This window comes from Nyctereutes procyonoides, unplaced genomic scaffold (genome assembly GCF_905146905.1).
Source record: "Nyctereutes procyonoides isolate TBG_1078 unplaced genomic scaffold, NYPRO_anot_genome, whole genome shotgun sequence".
Lineage (NCBI taxonomy): Eukaryota > Metazoa > Chordata > Mammalia > Carnivora > Canidae > Nyctereutes > Nyctereutes procyonoides.
Genome location: NW_026575028.1, coordinates 317,066 through 337,720, shown reverse-complemented (window position 1 = coordinate 337,720; position 20,655 = coordinate 317,066). Strand labels below are relative to the sequence as shown.

Genomic DNA, 20,655 nt, shown 5'->3' with positions numbered 1-20,655 from the left:
GTTTATCTTTGTGTCTGGTGCAAGAGAGTGGTCTGGTTTCATTCTTCTGCATGTGGATGTCCAATTTTCCCAGCACCATTTATTGAAGAGACTGTCTTTCTTCCAGTGGATAGTCTTTCCTCCTTTATCGAATATTAGTTGACCATAAAGTTCAGGGTCCACTTCTGGGTTCTCTATTCTGTTCCACTGATCTATGTGTCTGTTTTTGTGCCAGTACCACACTGTCTTGATGACCACAGCTCTGTAGTACAACCTGAAATCTGGCATTGTGATGCCCCCAGATATGGTTTTCTTTTTTAAAATTCCCCTGGCTGTTTGGGGTCTTTTCTGATTCCACACAAATCTTAAAATAATTTGTTCTAACTCTCTGAAGAAAGTCCATGGTATTTTGATAGGGATTGCATTAAACGTGTAAATTGCCCTGGGTAGCATTGACATTTTCACAATATTAATTCTGCCAATCCATGAGCATGGAATATTTTTCCATCTCTTTGTGTCTTCCTCAATTTCTTTAGGAAGTGTTCTGTAGTTTTTAGGGTATAGATCCTTTACCTCTTTGGTTAGGTTTATTCCTAGGTATCTTATGCTTTTGGGTGCAATTGTAAATGGGATTGACTCCTTAATTTCTCTTTCTTCAGTCTCATTGTTAGTGTATAGGAATGCCATTGATTTCTGGGCATTGATTTTGTATCCTGCCACGCTACCAAATTGCTGTATGAGTTCTAGCAATCTTGGGGTGGAGGCTTTTGGGTTTTCTTTCTTTTTTTTTTTTATAAATTAATTTTTATTGGTGTTCAATTTACCAACATACAGAATAACACCCAGTGCTCATCCCGTCAAGTGTCCCCCTCCGTGCCCGTCACCCATTCACCCCCACCCCCCGCCCTCCTCCCCTTCCACCACCCCTAGTTCATTTCCCAGAGTTAGAAGTCTTTATGTTCTGTGTCCCTTTCTGATATCTCCCACACATTTCTTCTCCCTTCCCTTATATTCCCCTTCACTATTATTCATATTCCCCAAATGAGTGAGAACATACACTGTTTGTCCTTCTCCGATTGACTTACTTCACTCAGCATAATACCCTCCAGTTCCATCCACGTTGAAGCAAATGGTGGGTATTTGTTGTTTCTAATGGCTGAGTAATATTCCATTGTATACATAAACCACATCTTCTTTATCCATTCATCTTTCGATGGTCACCGAGGCTCCTTCCACAGTTTGGCTATTGTGGACATGGCTGCTAGAAACATCGGGGTGCAGGTGCCCCGGCGTTTCATTGCATCTGAATCTTCGGGGTAAATCCCTAACAGTGCAATTGCTGGGTCGTAGGGCAGGTCTATTTTTAATTCTTTGAGGAACCTCCACACAGTTTTCCAGAGTGGCTGCACCAGTTCACATTCCCACCAACAGTGTAAGACGGTTCCCTTTTCTCCGCATCCTCTCCAACATTTGTTGTTTCCTGCCTTATTAATTTTACCCATTCTCACTGGTGTGAGGTGGTATCTCATTGTGGTTTTGATTTGTATTTCCCTGATGGCAAGTGATGCAGAGCATTTTCTCATGTGCATGTTGGCCATGTCTATGTCTTCCTCTGTGAGATTTCTCTTCATGTCTTTTGCCCATTTCATGATTGGATTGTTTGTTTCTTTGGTGTAAGTTTAATAAGTTCTTTATAGATTTTGGAAACTAGCCCTTTATCTGATATGTTATTTGCAAATATCTTCTCCCATTCTGTAGGTTGTCTTTGAGTTTTGTTGACTGTATCCTTTGCTGTGCAAAAGCTTCTTATCTTGATGAAGTCCCAATAGTTCATTTTTGCTTTTGTTTCTTTTGTTTTCGTGGATGTATCTTGCAAGAAGTTACTGTGGCCAAGTTCAAAAAGGGTGTTGCCTGTGTTCTCCTCTAGGATTTTGATGGAGTCTTGTCTCACATTTAAATCTTTCATCCATTTTGAGTTTATCTTTGTGTCTGGTGCAAGAGAGTGGTCTAGTTTCATTCTTCTGCATGTGGATGACCAATTTTCCCAGCACCATTTATTGAAGAGACTGTCTTTCTTCCAGTGGATCGTCTTTCCTCCTTTGTCGAATATTAGTTGACCATAAAGTTCAGGGTCCATTTCTGGATTCTCTATTCTGTTCCATTGGTCTATGTGTCTGTTTTTGTGCCAGTACCACACTGTCTTGATGACCACAGCATTGTAGTACAACCTGAAATCTGGCATTGTGATGCCCCCAGCTATGGTTTTCTTTTTTAAAATTCCCCTGGCTATTCGGGGTCTTTTCTGATTCCACACAAATCTTAACAATAATTTGTTCTAAGTCTCTGAAAAAAGTCCATGGTATTTTGATAGGGATTGCATTGAACGTGTAAATTGCCCTGGGTAGCATTGACATTTTCACAATATTAATTCTGCCAATCCATGAGCATGGAATATTTTTCCATCTCTTTGTGTCTTCCTCAATTTCTTTCAGAAGTGTTCTATAGTTTTTAGGGTATAGATCCTTTACCTCTTTGGTTTGGTTTATTCCTAGGTATCTTATGCTTTTGGGTGCAATTGTAAATGGGATTGACTCCTTAATTTCTCTTTCTTCAGTCTCATTGTTAGTGTATAGGAATGCCATTGATTTCTGGGCATTGATTTTGTATCCTGCCACGCTACCAAATTGCTGTATGAGTTCTAGCAATCTTGGGGTGGAGGCTTTTGGGTTTTCTATGTAGAGTATCATGTCATCGGCGAAGCGGGAGAGTTTGACTTCTTCTTTGCCAATTTGAATGCCTTTAATGTCTTTTTGTTGTCTGATTGCTGAGGCTAGGACTTCCAATACTATGTTGAATAGCAGTGGTGAGAGTGGACATCCCTGTCTGGTTCCTGATCTGAGAGGAAAGGGTCCCAGTGCTTCCCCATTGAGAATGATATTTGCTGTGGGCTTTTCGTAGATGGCTTTTAAGATGTCGAGGAAAGTTCCCTCTATCCCTACACTCTGAAGAGTTTTGATCAGGAATGTATGCTGTATTTTGTCAAATGCTTTCTCTGCATCTAATGAGAGGATCATATGGTTCTTGGTTTTTCTCTTGCTGATATGATGAATCACATTGATTGTTTTACGAGTGTTGAACCAGCCTTGTGTCCCGGGGATAAATCCTACTTGGTCATGGTTAATAATTTTCTTAATGTGTTGTTGGATCCTATTGGCTAGTATCTTGTTGAGAATTTTTGCATCCATGTTCATCAGGGATATTGGTCTGTAATTCTCCTTTTTGGTGGGGTCTTTGTCTGGTTTTGGAATTAAGGTGATGCTGGCCTCATAGAATGAATTTGGAAGTATTCCATCTCTTTCTATCTTTCCAAACAGCTTTAGTAGAATAGGTATGATTTCTTCTTTAAACGTTTGATAGATTTCCCCTGGGAAGCCATCTGGCCCTGGACTCTTGTGTCTTGGGAGGTTTTTGATGACTTCTTCAATTTCCTCCCTGGTTATTGGCCTGTTCAGGTTTTCTATTTCCTCCTGCTCCAGTTTTGGTAGTTTGTGGCTTTCCAGGAATGCGTCCATTTCTAGATTGCCTAGTTTATTGCTATAGAGCTGTTCATAATATGTTTTTAAAATCATTTGTATTTCCTTGGTGTTGGTAGTGATCTCTCCTTTCTCATTCATGATTTTATTAATTTGAGTCTTCTCTCTCTTCTTTTTAATATGGTTGGCTAATGGTTTATCTATCTTATTAATTCTTTCAAAGAACCAACTCCTGGTTCTATTGATCTGTTCCACAGTTCTTCTGGTCTCAATTTCGTTGAGTTCTGCTCGAATTTTAATTAACTCTCTTCTTCTGCTGGGCATCGGGTCGATTTGCTGCTTCTTCTCTAGCTCCTTTAGGTGTAAGGTTAGCTTTTGTATTTGAGTTCTTTCCAGTTTTTGAATGGATGCTTGTATTGCGATGTATTTCCCCCTCAGGACTGCTTTTGCTGCATCCCAAAGATTTTGAATGGTTGTATCTTCATTCTCATTAGTTTCCACGAATCTTTTTAATTCTTCCTTAATTTCCTGGTTGACCCTTTTATCTTTTAGCAGGATGGTCCTTAACCTCCACGTGTTTGATGTCCTTCCAAACTTCTTCTTGTGATTGAGTTCTAATTTCAAGGCGTTATGGTCTGAGAATATGCAGAGGACGATCCCAATCTTTTGGTATGGGTTCAGACCCAATTTGTGACCCAGTATGTGGTCTATTCTGGAGAAAGTTCCATGTGCACTTGAGAAGAATGTGTATTCACTTGAGTTTGGATGTAAAGTTCTGTAGATATCTGTGAAATCTATCTGGTCCAGTGCATCATTTAAAGCTCTCGTTTCTTTGGAGATGTTGTGCTTAGAAGACCTATCGAGGGTAGAAAGAGCTAGACTGAAGTCACCAAGTATAAGTGTATTATTATCCAAGTATTTCTTCACTTTGGTTAATAATTCGTTTAAGTATTTGGCAGCTCCCACTTTCGGGGCATATATTTTGAGGATTGTTAAGTTCTCTTGCTGGATAGATCCTTTAAGTATGATATAGTGTCCCTCTTCGTCTCTCACTACTGTCTTCGGGGTAAATTTTAGTTTATCTGATATAAGGATGGCTACCCCTGCTTTCTTTTGAGAACCATTTGAATGGTAAATGGTTCTCCAACCTTTTATTTTCAGGTTGTAGGTGTCCTTCTGTCTAAAATGAGTCTCTTATAGACAGCAAATAGATGGGTCCTGCTTTATCATCCAGTCTGAAACCCTGCACCTTTTGATGGGGTCATTAAGCCCGTTCACGTTCAGAGTTACTATTGACAGATATGAGTTTAGTGTCATCATGATATCTATTTAGTCCTTGTTTTTGTGGATTGTTCCACTGAACTTCTTCTTAAAGGGGAATTTTAAGAGTCCCCCTTAAAATTTCTTGCAGAGCTGGTTTGGAGGTCACATATTCTTTCAGTTCCTGCCTGTCTTGGAAGCTCTTTATCTCTCCTTCCATTTTGAATGAGAGCCTTGCTGGATAAAGTATTCTTGGTTGCATGTTCTTCTCATTTAGGACCCTGAATATATCCTGCCAGCCCTTTCTGGCCTGCCATGTCTCTGTGGAGAGGTCTGCTGTTACCCTAATATTCCTCCCCATGAAAGTCAGGGACTTCTTGTCTCTTGCTGCTTTAAGGATCTTCTCTTTATCTTTGGAATTTGCAAGCTTCACTATTAGATGTCGAGGTGTTGAACGGTTTTTATTGATTTTTTGGGGGGGATCTCTCTATTTCCTGGATCTGAATGCCTGTTTCCCTTCCCAGATTGGGAAAGTTTTCAGCTAGGATTTGTTCAAATACATATTCTGGCCCTCTGTCCCTTTCGGCGCCCTCGGGAACCCCAATTAAACGTAGGTTTTTCTTCCTTAGGCTGTCATTTATTTCCCCTAATCTGTCTTCATGGTCTTTTAATTGTCTGTCTCTTTTTTCCTCAGTTTCCCTCTTTGCCATTAACTTGTCTTCTATGTCACTCACTCGTTCTTCCACCTCGTTAACCCTCGTCGTTAGGACTTCTAGTTTGGATTGCATCTCATTCAATTGATTTTTAATTTCTGCCTGATTGGATCTAAATTCTGCAGTCATGAAGTCTCGTGAGTCCTTAATGCTTTTTTCTAGAGCCACCAGTAGGTGTATAATAGTGCTTCTGAATTGGCTTTCTGACATTGAATTGTAATCCAGATTTTGTAACTCTGTGGGAGAGAGGACTGTTTCTGATTCTTTCTTTTGGGGTGAGGTTTTCCTTCTAGTCATTTTGCTCAGTGCAGAGTGGCCAAAAACAAGTTGTATTGGGAAAAGGAGAGAAAGAGAGAGAAGGAAAGAAAAGAGAAAGAGAAAAAAGAAAAAGAAAAAAAAGGAAAAAAAGAGAAGAAAAAGAGAAAGAAACAGAAAGAAAGGTGAAAAAAAGGGGGGCGTGGGGGAAGCAATCAGAAATCAAAAAGAAAAGAAAAAGAAAAAAAACAAAAAACACGGGCGAGTATATTCTGATTCTGTAGACTTTAAGTCCCTTGACTTCCCCTGGAACTGGTCCGTCCAGCTGGTCTTCTGGGGGAGGGGCCTGTTGTGGTGATTTTCAGGTGTTAGCACTTGGGGGAGCTGCTCTGCCCCTGCCTGGTGCAGGGCTCAGCGGGGGGTGTTTACCCCGTGAGGCCCCAGGAGGAACAGCCGCAGTTGCTATGGCAACTCTGGAAGCCTGGATTCAGCCTCCGCAGGAACTACGGGGCTCTCCGTCTGCAGGGCCTGGAGGCTCCGGGGCGGGGCCGCTGATGTGCTCAGCTCAGGGCAGGAGTGTCCTTGCTGTCCTGGGCCCTCCCGGCCTCTGCCTGTCCCGGGGGAGGCCGGGTCCTGGGCTGTGTCCCGGCGCCCTGTGCTCCGGGGCCTGCGCTGTGGGATTCGCGCTCCCGCCCCGCAGCCCCCTCCATGGAGCCGCCGCCCGAGCCCCTCCGAGCTGCTCTGGGTCCACCATGCATGCTGCAGCCCTTAGGGAGCTCGGCGCACTCTCCCGGGGGCGCAGGTGTCTGTTAGTGTCCCCGGGAGCCTGAGGGCATCCCCGCCCTCCTGGGTCCTGCTCCACCTCCCTGCGGGCCCCTTTCCGCCCGCCCGGGAAGGTTGGTGCAGCTCCTGCTCCTCCGGGACGGGGCTCTCCTGTCCTGGGAACACTCGCCGTGGCCTCAGCCCGGCTCCTCGCGGGGCCCCTCCCCCTCGGAGGCCTTTTGTTTCTTTATTTCTTTTTCCCCGTCTTCCTACCTTGATAGAAGCGCGAACTCTTCTCACTGTAGCATTCCAGCTGTTCTCTCTTTAAATCTCAGGCCGAATTCGTAGATTTTCAGGATGATTTGAAGGCAATCTAGGTAATTTGGTGGGGACAGGTGATTTGGGGACCCTACTCTTGCGCCATCCTGCCCTTCCTCCTATTGTTTTTCAAACTAACACATTTCTTGGAGCCTCTCTTCATGGACTCTTAGTTATTTTTCTCAGTTTCCTTCCTTTTCATCAACTTGTCCTCTAAGTCACTTATTCTCTCTTCTGCTTCATTTACCCTAGCTGTTAGAGCATCCAGCTTAGATTGCATTTCATAGGTTTTTAAAAATATTTCAGCCTGATTAGATCTCATTTCTGCACTAAGACATTCTCTAGAGTCTTGTATGCTTTTTTTCAAGCCCAACTGGTAACTTTATAATTGTAATCCTGATTCCATCTCCAACATTTTACTTGGATTCATATCCATTAGATCCGAGGCAGAGAGTATTACCTCTGGTTTTTTCTTAAAATTGTGGTGAATTCTTCCTTCTAGTCATTTTGTCCAGTGCAGAATGATGTACAAGTGAGCAGAGTCAAAAATATCAACCATGACCCAAGCAAAATACACACTAGACAGTTCTGAAGACCGTAAGGACCAGAAAATAAAATAAAAAAATACAAGTAAAAAGAAAAACAAATAAAAATGGGGGAAATAGTGGGGGAGAGAATATAATGTCACAGAGTGGACCAAAACAGTGATCCCCTTGATTGAGTGTATTTTGGTCCATTTGTTAGAAGGTACTAAATTCCAAAATTATAAAAAAACAAAACTTATATAGAAAGACAACAACACAAAAAAGAAAAAAAGAGAAAAATGCAGGGAAGTGTGGAGAGAGAGAATATAATCTCACAGAGTGGACCAAAATGATCCAATTGGTTCTGAGGGTATTTTGGTCTGTCTGTTAGAAAGTACTGAATTCCAAAATTATATTAAAAAAGCAATTTATATATATATATATTATATATTTATACACATAATTAAAATTGAATATGGTGAAAAGTTAGCCAGAAATGAATCTATGTATAACATGTAATTGTGAAATATAAAAGTTAAAAAAGAAGAAAACTTAAAACTGAAGAATTGATAATATACTAAACTGAGATGAGAGAAAAGAAAAAAATATTGGAAAAATTTAACCTGAAATATAAACACATCATAAGAGAGAAACCTTGATTTCTACATACTGTTTTTCCTCAGTCCTGGAGTTTTTCAGTGAGGCTTTGTCAGTAAACTTGTTGTTTGCCTGTTCTTCCAGCTGGTCTTCTGGGGGAGGGGCCTACTGGGCTGATTCTCAGGTGTCTGTGCCTGGGTGGAGATGCCCCTGCCCCTTGCTAAGTGGCTGGGCTCAGTGTATGCCGTTTGCCATGTTAGGTCTTTGTTCCTGGAGTCTTTTGGGCCTCTTTTTTTTTTAAATAATAAATTTATTTTTTGGGATCCCTGGGTGGCGCAGCGGTTTGGCGCCTGCCTTTGGCCCAGGGCGCGATCCTGGAGACCTGGGATCGAATCCCACGTCAGGCTCCCGGTGCATGGAACCTGCTTCTCCCTCTGCCTATGTCTCTGCCTCTCTCTCTCTCTCTCTCTCTCTCTCTGACTATAATAAATAAATAAAAATTTTAAAAAAAGAAAAAAAAGAAGTTTCTTTAAAAAAATTTATTTTTTATTGGTGTTCAATTTGCCAATATACAGAATAACACCCAGTGCTCATCCCGTCAAGTGCCCCCCTCAGTGCCCGTCACCCAGTCACCCCCACCCCCCGCCCTCCTCCCCTTCCACCACCCCTAGTTCGTTTCTTTTGGGCCTCTTTTGAAAGTGAAAGGAAAAAAAATGGCATGTGCCAAACTACAGACTCCTATTGTGTCCACCCACTCAGATCCTGGGGGAGGGGGCAGGCGGGGGACACTGATTTGTGCAATTTGCAGAGCCCCAGTGGGGCTTTTGCCTGCTTGTATGCACACCTTTCCCACCCCTCCCAGCGAAAGTGGAGGATCACCCTGCTTCTGTCCATTGCAGAGCTCTTGGATGGAAAGTGTTTACCCCGACAGTGTGTGCCGGCTCTGCCTCTCCCAGAGAAAGGTGCTGTGTTCCAGTCCTTTGTAGGGATCCAGCACAGAGAGTGGTCACCTGATCCCTTGGCAGTTAGTGGTTTATGGCACAAGTAGCTGAGCCTTCTCCCAGACTTACTGACCTAAACCCATTTCCTGCTCCAGTGCTTGGGAACTCTGCTGGCTCAGGCACCCCTGTTCTTTCTGTGGCTCCAGGGATATTGAGATCTGCCCTGTCCAACCTGTAATTCTGCCCCACTTCACCACTGAGCACCTTTCAGGCAGGGAGATAACTCACAGGAGCAGATTTCTACAGGTCCTGATTTTGAGCTCCAGGGCTGCATCATTTTTCTGTGGCGGCTTACAATGGCTCCCTCCCCCACCATTTGTCTTCTGATATATCCCCTCCATTTCTCTTCTCCTCAGTCTTACCTTGCAAAAAGTGGGCACTTTTCTATTTGTAAAGTTACAGCCATTCTTTCCTTATATCTCAGGTTGAATTCATGTGTTCATGATGGCTTGATAGTTACCTAGCTAAATTGAGGGGACTAGCTGAAATGAGGACCCCTACAATTCCACCATCTTGGCTCCTCTCTATTATATGTTGTTTAATGTGTGCTCACTTTTATTTACTTGGTATACTGCTTGGCAGTCTTTCTTCACCTCATTTCCACCTGGATATTCTTCATATATTCCACAGGGGACAGTGCCTACATACCCAAACTTAGTTTGGCTTAATTTTTTCCACTAGAACACACTACATTAAGAGCTTTGTGACAGCACATCTGCCTTTCAGGACTCCTCATCATAATCAATTAAAACTCAGTGTTTCTGGGGAAAGTACACAAAGTGACTTGTCATAAATTCAGATTTGTCATCAGTTGTGTTAATTCTGCCTTAACTGCTTGAGCTGTGGTATAAATTCTGTGCAGAGGGAATGATTCTTTCAGGCCTGTGTTAGACCATGTCTTCCTCAGACCATTAGCCTTGACTCCAAGTTCCAATTAATTACTTAATTAATAATAAAACCTTTAGGAAGCCTCCTCACCCCCAAACTAGACTGTTGCTAGCAATAACATGCTCTCCACTGGTCTCATCTGTCTTCCTCCCCATCACAGGTCAGTCACATCTGATCCTTGCAGTTTTCATTGTTTATCTAAAAAACTTTATCATACACATATACATTTATGCCTAAACAACATAGTTTGAATATATTTTGACTCCTTGAATTTGAATATATTTTGACTCATTATGTTTCTAAGAGTCACCATATTATGACATGTACTGTAGTTCATTCATATGCAACTGATGAATATTATTTCATTGTATCACTTTATTACAGCATATGCCCCATTCTTCTGTCCATTGGATTGAAAGCTTGGATTTTTTTCCCCCATGTTTTAAAAAAAATATTTATTTATTCATGAGGAAGAGAGAGAGAGAGAGGCAGAGACATAGGCAGAGGGAGAAGTGGGCTCCATGCAGGGAGCCTGACGTGGGATCCCGGGTCTCCAGGATCTCCAGGATCTTCCTGGGCTGAAGGCAGTGCTAAACCACTGAGCCACCTGGGCTGCCCTCCCCCATGTTTTTGCTATTATAAACAGTACTGCTAAGAACTTTTTTTTATATGTCTGCAGGGACATGTAAGAATTTCTTTTTTTTATTTTTATTTTTAATTAATTTATTTTTTTCATGTAAGAATTTCTTTTGGAATTTTTTGGTTGAAGTTTTTTTTTTTAATTTTATTTATTTATTTATTTACTATAGTCATACACAGAGAGAGAGAGAGAGAGAGGCAGAGACACAGGCAGAGGGAGAAGCAGGCTCCATGCACCGGGAGCCCGACGTGGGATTCGATCCCGGGCCTCCAGGATCGCGCCCTGGGCCAAAGGCAGGCGCCAAACCGCTGCGCCATCCAGGGATCCCTTTTGGTTGAAGTTAAATGAATGTTTAACCTTAGGAGATGATACCAAATTGTTTTCCCACGTGATTGTACTATTTTGCATGCCTTCCCTGATAGTATATAAACGATCCTATTTATTCACATCCTCTCCAACACTTGGTTCAGTCAGAATTCTTCATTGTTGCCAGTTGAATAGTATAAAATGGTATCTCATTGTGGTCATGATTTGCATTTCCCTGGCTACTAGTGGCCAGTTACTTTTTATAAAAATTAAAATTTTGGAATTTTTACATTTTATTCTAATCCTGGTTTGGATTTACTTATGCAAATCTGCTTATATGATCATTTGTACACTTTTCCCCATATTCTCTTCTCCAACCAATGATCTTTGCATATCACCTGCCTTGCCTCAGGATGCCCCTTATTTCAAACTATACCCTTTCTTCTTTAATAAACCTAATTCAAGACTCACTTTTTTTCCAGAAAGCCTGTCCTTGTAAACATCAGTGAACTTAGGTTATTTCATTTAACCCTTGGGTTCTGTTGGGTTTGCTCACACCCCACTGGTTGGTGTATAAACTGGTACAAGGTATTTAGCAACATATATTAAGAATCTCAAACATTGTATACTTCAACCTTGTAATTACATTGCTTTTTAAAATTTAAATTCAATTATCATTAGTTTCAGATGTAGTGTTCAGTAATTTATTAGTTGTGTTTAACACCCAGTGCTCATCATATCACATGCCCTTGAGGCTTAATACCCATTACCCAATTATCCTATTGTAGTTACATTTCTAAAGATTTTTATTATTTATTCATGAGAGACAGAAAGAGGCAGAGACACAGGCAGAGTGAGAAGCAGGCTCCATGTAGGGAGCCCAATGTGGGACTCGATCCTGGGACTCCAAGATCACACCTAGGGCCAAAGACAGGTGCCAAACAGCTGAGCCACCCCGGAATCCCCTATAATTACATTTCTAAGCATCTGTCCTAAACCTTGATAAAATGTCTGGTTGTTTCTGATGATCAGAATAGTTAGAGGGCTGCAGATTTACTTGCATGGAAAGAGGGGAACAAATAAGGAAATCTTGCATGTATGCCCCTGGGTAGACACGTAGAGAAGACAGGATAGTTTATGCTTCCCAACTTAGACCTGGGCACAGGACTGAAAGCCCTGGACAGAGAGCAGCTGCAGGCAGAGGGTGAAGCCCTTTCAGAAGGAATTTGGTGAAATCGAAGGGCACAGGGCAGTGGGAGGACCTGGGCATGTATCCCACTTCCACATCAAGCCCCTACTTGGAAATAGGAAGGAACCTTAATTCACTGATTGTTTTACCTTGCGTTGCCTTGCAGGTGTAGTGGAAATTCGGGAGTGGGCAGAGGCAGGGTACAGTGGTTGTCACCTTGTTCCAAAACACATAAGGGACTCCTCTTAAGATTCCAAAATATGCCTGGGAGCATTTATGGGTGGCTGAAGTCTGTGTTGTCAGGAGAAAGTAAAAGAGTAGGGGGGAATTTGGGTTACGTGGTTAATATGACCTCATTTATAGCTAAGTTTTGTTGTGTTAGTTTGCATGAAAAAACATCAAATAGGTAGAAAAAAGTTTCATGCCTAAAAATGTTCACCAAAGTGTATTTGTTATAATTGTAAAATATTGAAAAAGAACCAGAATACTCCACAATGTTTTATTGTTGTATCAGTCATCAAAAGGTATTTATGAAGAGCTTGGGAAAATTCATGTTATAATGTGAAATGAGAAAAAAGTAAAATATCAGCCATGTAAAACATATTTAGGAAAAAGGACACCTAGGGGGCTCAGTTGATTAAACATCCAACTCTTGATTTCGGCTCAGGTCACAATCTCAGTGTCATGGGATCAAGCCCCGAGTGGGATTCTGTGCTGAATGTGGAGCCTGCTTGGGATTCTGTCTCCTTCTCCCTGTATTCCTCACCTGTTCTCTCTCTCTCTCACACACACACAAATACATAAGAAAAAAGACTTGGTGCATACCAAGTAGTAGTTATCCTCAGATCCTAGGATAATGAATGATGTATGTTTTCTTCATTTTATGTTTCTGAATTTTACAAATATTCTTTATAAGTTAGCATTATCTGAAAAATAACAAGCTTAAAATTGTAATAAAGATTAAAAAATATATATATTTCTTTCCTTGGTGGGTATTTATATATGTATAAGGGGACTGTCTTCTCTAGGAACAACAGTGATTTCTCTCTGCAGCTGCCATGGTAATTCTCCAGAATACATAATTCAGTGGGACACATTTGAATGCATCCACTTGAATTAAATGAATATCTAGAGGGGATCAGAGGCTTCAGGTTTGGAAGGTAAACAACAGATCTCAGCCTCCACCCATCATTCAGTTCTTTTCTACACTCTCTTTCAAGGGCTTGCCTAGCCTCTGCTTACATACAAATTACTGCTTCTGGAGTTGGCTTGCCAGCTGTGAGAAAGTTCTTTATTTTGAAATGAAATCTATTTCTTAATAGTTTTCATACATCACATCATTTGACCTCCCCCACCCTCATGCCCCAAAGACAAGAAATATAATTAAATCTAATCGTGTCTCTTCCACATGATAGTCTTTTCGATATTTGGAAACAGTTCTTTGTTCCATATAGATCCTTATTCATGTATGTGTTCATTCGTTCATTATTCATTCACTCATTCAGTGGTTATTTATTGAATTCCCACTATGCTCTGTGCAAAGTGTAATGGTAGCAATTGAAGATACACATTCCCTGCCTTCCAGATATTCACAGTTTAGGGTCTCAGGTCAGATGCTGAAACTCTGAGATGTGTATGCAGGAGGTTTACTGGGGAGTACCCTTGGGAACAGCAATTTGGAGAGGTGAGAAAAGCAGGAATGGGCAGAGGGAGGAGTTGTCCTGGCAGATAGTTGCATCAGAGGCCTTAGCTGATCTTAAGGGGCTATATCAGAGCTATATCACCTTGAGGCAAGGTGATAAGACTTTTATACTCTCTATTGTCCAGTCACTGGATAGGGATACATTTCTTCTCAAGGGTAAATTACTGAACAGGGATTCAGTGGGGAGCTGTCAACCAGTGCTGCCTGAGAAATCATGTCTGCCCTGCAGGAAGAGTCTGAGTGGTGCACCACTCTCCAGTACAAGTGGAGACATAGCTATTCCCCACAGTAGAATATAGCAAACCAATTATTTGAAGAGCTCTGAGTACAAAGTGCACAGACACATAGACAATGTGGAGGCTCAGCTGAGGAGCCAGGACAGGTTTCCCAGGAAGTCAAGGGTATGGTTAGCAAGGAGAATGCCTGTGAGCAACCTTTAAGTGGTAGAATTGACAGTCCTTAATGATTGGGCCTGGGGGTGAGAAGAAAAGAGATACCCAGGTTTCTGGTCTGGACCCCCTTGGTGAATGTTGTGCTATTTGCCAGAGTAGAGAACCTACGGGAAAAAGCATATGGCTGTCTGCTCTGAAGAAGAAAAAAAACGGAAACATGTGGGAGAGGTAAGGAATGTATAGTTCAGTTTTCACTTATAACCCTAGGGCTTTATAAGCTGAACATTTCTTTCCCTTTAAGATTTATCTTTTTGTTTTTTAATTTTATTGGTTAACATACAGTGCAATATTGGTTTCTTGGAATAGAATTCAGTGATTCATCACTTACATATAACACCCAGTGCTCATCACAAGTGCCCTATTTATTTATTTTTAAATTTTTACTTAAATTCAATTTAATTTATTTTTATTTAAATTCAATATACTTAACATATAGTATATTATTAGTTTCAGGGTATAATTTAGTGATTCATCAGTTGCATATAACACCCAGTGCTCATTCTTTTTTTTTTAATTTTTATTAATTTTTATTATTTTATTATTTTTTTAATTGGAGTTCAATTTGCCAGCATATAGCATATCACCCAGTGCTCATCCTGTCAAGTGCCCCCCTCAGTGCCTGTCACCCAGTCACCCCAACCCCCCCTGCCCACCTCCCTTTCCACTACCCCTTGGTCGTTTCCCAGAGTTAGGAGTCTCTCATGTTCTGTCATCCTCCCAGTGCTCATTCCATCACGTGCTTCCTTCATGCTTATCACCCAGTTACCCCATCTCCTTAACCCCCTCCCCTCCAGCAACCCTCAATGTGTTTCCTATAGTTAAGAATCTTTTATTGTTTGCTCTTTCTGTTTCTAACTTATTTTTCCTTCCCTTCCCCTATGTTTTGTTTCTTAAATTCCACATATGATACATATTTGTCTTTATCGGACAGATAAAACCCTCTAGTTCCATCCACGGCATTGCAGGTAAGTGCCTTGTTTAATGCCCATCCCCCATCTAGCCCATCCTCCACAAACTTCCCTCCATCAACCCTCAGATTGATCCTTTTTTTTAAAGATTTTATTTATGTATTCATGAGAGACAGAGACAGAGACAGAGAGAGAGAGAGAGAGAGAGAGAGAGAGAGAAAGAGGCAGAGACATAGGCAGAGGGAGAAGCAGGCTCCCCGCAGGAAACCCGATGTGGGACCTGATCCCAGGGCCCTGGGATGATGCCCCGAGGTAAAGGCAGATGCTCAACCACTGAGCCACCCAGGTGTCCCTGAAGGAGACTTTTTGAAATGGAATTTTATGCATTGTCTGGACAGACTGAGATTGGGAGAAGTGAGTTTTACAAGTGCACTGGTATAACATTGAGATTTACCTCTTCTCTCTTAAAATGCCAAAGTTTTCTTGCATTGGTAGTCTACTCTTGAGAAGAGATTGTGAACAGAGAAGAAAAGACAATAGTTTTATTCCTTTACCTGCCCAGAACAGCAAGATTTTTATATTCATTTTTATCTGGTCTTTACCTACGTAAGAGAGTGAGAACTTCTCAATAGTAAAGGAGCTACATTTGGTGACAACTCTATAATATCCTGTAGAATCTCCTAGGGCCAACTTGGCGAAGCAGATACTGATGTTTTCAGTTTTGTAATGATCCGTGATCCTTTGTAGGCACGTGTCTTGAAACCTTCTGAGGTGTTGGTTGGTTGGTTGGTTGGTTGGTTGGTTGGTTGGTTGGTTTGGCTGGCTGGCTGGCTGGCTGGCTGGCTGTTTGCTTGTTCGTTCATTCATTCATTGATTTTCAGCAGATTCCCAGAAAGTCAAGTTCTAACTACATATATTAGTCAGTAGACCCTCAGTTTGTTCTTTATTGGTTAAGAGTCACTTATGGCTTGTTTCCCTCTCTCCTTTTTTTCCCTCTGTCCTCTTCCCATATGTTTATCTATTTTCTTTCTTAAATTCCACACATGAGTGAGATCATACATTTTTGTCTTTCTCTGAATGACTTATTTCACTTAGCATAATATGTTTTGCCTCCATCCATGTGACTTGTCTCTTTGGAATCAGAACTGATCACATGGATATGCTTTCCTTCTCCCTTATTCTTACCTAGCTGTGGTGTGTTTTCACAGAGCTCCCACCAAAGCTGACTCAGGTGAACTCTTCCTGGAAGTGTGCAGTCCTGAAGACAAGCCGGGCAGCCAGTAGCCTGGGGATTTTGGAGTGATCACTAATGGGTCAGGTGTTGGGGTTCCTGAGGTAACTTGCCAGTGCATCCTGGCTGAGTCTCAGCATTTCTCAGCAGAACCCACTGAAAATAAGGAAGAGAACAATATGAAGAGGAAGAAGGAGCAGCGAAGGGAGTGCCTCAGCGCCTGGGACTGTCCTCATGGTCATTAGATACCTCACATTTTTCTCTTTTTGGCTGTATAGAAATACTTTGCTCACCTACTGTATTCTGAACCAGTATACAGATGGGCTAGATGGGCTAGAGCTTTGTGGTTAATGACTCCTGATTTCATGTGCCTCCATTTCTGCATCTGTAAAGTGGGCATAATCCTAGTACTGAGTACATAAGGTTGTTGGGAGGGGTAAATGAAATAATCTGTGGAAAGTGCCTCAAATTAATGCTTGGTATATAGTGGCACTCAGCATTAGTTCCTGCCTTTACTGTTGCACCTGTGTGCTAGTATGTCTAGAGGTTCTTCTGCTGATTCAGGAGCCAAAATCTGTGAATACTTACTGTCCCTGGATTTTTTTTTTATCTTAATACCCTATCTCATATACACAAAAATCCTTTCCTCAGGAACTCTGAGTTTAGTGGTTTTACCTCCCTCTTAAATTACTCACTTTGTGAGGTCAGATGACCCCAAGTTGGGTTGGAAAAGGAGACTTCAGAGAAATGCTATCTTTTGGTTTTTTCACATCTTCATAAATTCCTTTTGGTTTCCAGCCTCTGGAGGTGAGCTTAGATTAGTGAATCTCTCCCAGAGTTTTCTTCCCCTGATATTCTTCAACTGGTGGGGACTAGGTAGGATCCTGTTCACTGGAGTCTGAACTAGACTAGCTAGGAAATTACTTCTATCTCTGAGCTCCATATATGCCCATTCTGACTCAACTCTATAAGGAACAGCTTGAGTGGGAGGAACTCATAATGCTCCCAGTTATACTGTCTGTAGTTTCTTTCTTTCTCTTTCCTTTTATAACAATTGCTTGTACTATTCATTTGACATTGCATAATACTTTCTTGTGACAGCTCTCTTTTCCTAAGAACTATCAAAAGTTTTACTACTAGTTTGCTTTTCAGAGTCCCATGCTTTATCCCTCCTCTCCAATTTGGTTGCAAGCTCTTTAGTGAAGTCTTTGTACCTCTGAGAGAATTTTGCGGGATTCCATGTCCTTGTTAGATCTTAGAAAGACATTTGATTTTTGTTAAATTGCTTAGCTTGATCTTGTCCTCAGTATTTTTTTCTCTTTTCTATATAGGCCCTGTTGGTTTACACAACATTGGACAGACCTGCTGTCTTAACTCCTTGATTCAGATATTAATTATGAATGTGGGATTCACCAAGATATTGAAGAGGTAAGACTGTTATTCAGGCTGATAAGCATATATATTACTGTATATTTTCACATACATAATTTTTAAAAGATTTTATTTATTCATGAGAGACAGAGAGAGAGAGAGAGAGAGAGAGAGGCAGAGACACAGGCAGTGAGAGAAGCAAGCTTCATGCAGGGAGCCTGATGTGGGACTCGATCCTGGGTCTCCAGGATCACACCCTGAGCCTAAGGCAGGTGCTAAATCACTGAGCCACCCAGGGATCCCCCACATATATAATTTTTCACAGTGACTTGTACTTTTTTTTATATAAATTTATTTTTTTTGGTGTTTAATTTGCCAACATACAGAATAACACCCAGTGCTCATCCCATCAAGTGCCCCCCTCAGTGCCCGCCACCCATTCACCCCCACCCCCACCCATCTCCCCTTCTACCACCCCTAGTTCGTTTCCCAGAGTTAGGAGTCTCTCATGTTCTGTCTCCCTTTCTGATATTTCCCACTAATTTTTCTCCTTTCCCCTTTATTCCCTTTCACTATTTTTTATATTCCCCAAATGAATGAGACCATATAATGTTTGTCCTTCTCCGATTGACTTACTTCACTCAGCATAATACCCTCCAGTTCCATCCACGTTGAAGCAAATGGTGGGTATTTGTCGTTTCTAATGGCTGAGTAATATTCCATTGTATACATACACCACATCTTCTTTATCCATTCATCTTTCGATGGACACCGAGGCTCCTTCCACAGTTTGGCTATTGTGGACATTGCTGCTAGAAACATCGGGGTGCAGGTGTCCCGGCGTTTCATTGCATCTGTATCTTTGGGGTAAATCCCCAGCAGTGCAATTGCTGGGTCCTAGGGCAGATCTATTTTTGACTCTTTGAGGAACCTCCACACAGTTTTCCAGAGTGGCTGCACCAGTTCACATTCCCACCAACAGTGTAAGAGGGTTCCCCTTTCTCCACATCTCTCCAACATTTGTGGTTTCCTGCCTTGTTAATTTTCCCCATTCTCACTGGTGTGAGGTGGTATCTCATTGTGGTTTGGATTTGTATTTCCCTGATGGCAAGTGATACGGAGCATTTTCTCATGTGCTTGTTGGCCATGTCTAGGTCTTCCTCTGTGAGATTTCTTTTCATGTCTTTTGCCCATTTCATGATTGGATTGTTTGTTTCCTTGGTGTTGAGTTTAATAAGTTCTTTACAGATCTTGGAAACTAGCCCTTTATGTGATATGTCATTTGCAAACATCTTCTCCCATTCTGTAGGTTGTCTTTGAGTTTTGTTGACTGTATCCTTTGCTGTGCAAAAGCTTCTTATCTTGATGAAGTCCCAATAGTTCACTTTTGCTTTTGTTTCTTTTGCCTTCGTGGATGTATCTTGCAAGAAGTTACTGTGGCCAAGTTCAAAAAGGGTGTTGCCTGTGTTCTCCTCTAGGATTTTGATGGAATCTTGTCTCACATTTAGATCTTTCATCCATTTTGAGTTTATCTTTGTGTCTGGTGCAAGAAAGTGGTCTAGTTTCATTCTTCTGCATGTGGATGTCCACTTTTCCCAGCACCATCTATTGAAGAGACTGTCTTTCTTCCAGTGGATAGTCTTTCCTCCTTTATCGAATATTAGTTGACCATAAAGTTCAGGGTCCACTTCTGGGTTCTCTATTCTGTTCCATTGATCTATGTGTCTGTTTTTGTGCCAGTACCACATTGTCTTGATGACCACAGCTTTGTAGTACAACCTGAAATCTGGCATTGTGAGGCCCCCAGTTGTTTTCTTTTTTAATATTCCCCTGGCTATTCGGGTCTTTTCTGCTTCCACATGAATCTTAGATGATTTGTCCAACTCTCTGAAGAAAGTCCATGGTATTTTGATAGGACTTGCATTAAATGTGTAAATTGCCCTGGGTAGCATTGATATTTTCACAATATTAATTCTTCCAATCCATGAGCATGGAATATTTTTCCATCTCTTTGTGTCTTCCTCAATTTCTTTCAGAAGTGTTCTGTAGTTTTTAGGGTATAGATCCTTTACCTCTTTGGTTAGGTTTATTCCTAGGTATTTTATGCTTTTGGGTGCAATTGTAAATGGGATTGACTCCTTAATTTCTCTTTCTTCAGTCTCATTGTTAGTGTATAGAAATTCCACTGATTTCTGGGCATTGATTTTGTATCCTGCCACACTGCCACATTGCTGTATGAGTTCTAGCAATCTTGGGGTGGAGTCTTTTGGGTTTTCTAGGTAGAGTATCATGTCATCGGTGAAGCGGGAGAGTTTGACTTCTTCTTTGCCCATTTGAATGCCTTTTATTTCTTTTCTGTCTGATTGCTGAGGCTAGGACTTCTAGTACTCTGTTGAATAGCAGTGGTGAGAGTGGACAGCCCTGGCATGCTCCTGATATTAGGGTAAAGGCTCTCAGTTTTTTCCCTTTGAGAATATTTGCTGTGGGCTTTTCGTAGATAGCTTTTAAGATGCTGAGGAGTGTTCCCTCTATCCCTACACTCCCAAGAGTTTTGATCGGGACTGGATGCTGTATTTTGTCAAATGCTTTTTCTGCATCTCTTGAGAGGATCATATGGCTCTTGTTTTTTCTCTTGCTGATATAATCCATCACATTGATTGTTTTACGAGTGTTGAACCATCTTAGCATCCCAAGGATAAATCCCACTTGGTCATGGTGAATAATCTTCTTAACGTATTGTTGGATCCTATTGGCTAGTATCTTGTTGAGAATTTTTGCATCCATGTTCATCAGGGATATTGGTCTGTAATTCTCCTTTTTGGTGGGGTCTTTGTCTAGTTTTGGATAAGGTGATGCTGGCCTCATAAAATGAGTTTGGAAGTATTCCATCTCTTTCTATCTTTCAGAACAGCTTTAGTAGAATAGGTATTGTTTCCTATTAAATGTTTGATTGTATTGCCCTGGGAAGTCATCTGGCTCTGGACTTTTGTGTCTCGGGAGGTTTTTGATGACTGCCCCAATATCCT

The 20,655-nt window shown here is 41.4% G+C and overlaps 1 protein-coding gene across 5 annotated transcripts in view; it reads left to right on the top strand.

Annotated features, from left to right (window-relative positions):
- The window catches only part of USP18 (ubiquitin specific peptidase 18), an 86,265-nt gene that overhangs the window by 19,266 nt on the left and 46,344 nt on the right, over positions 1-20,655 (top strand). For 3 of the 5 annotated variants that reach the window (XM_055315652.1, XM_055315651.1, XM_055315648.1), the window contains exons 1-2: positions 16,236-16,495; positions 17,590-17,686. In XM_055315652.1, the coding sequence (XP_055171627.1) occupies positions 16,438-16,495; positions 17,590-17,686 (155 nt within the window). In that variant the 5' untranslated portion in view covers positions 16,236-16,437. Of the gene's footprint in view, positions 1-16,235; positions 16,496-17,589; positions 17,687-20,655 lie in introns of those variants that run through there. The other 2 variants (XM_055315649.1, XM_055315650.1) reach the window with 2 other exon arrangements.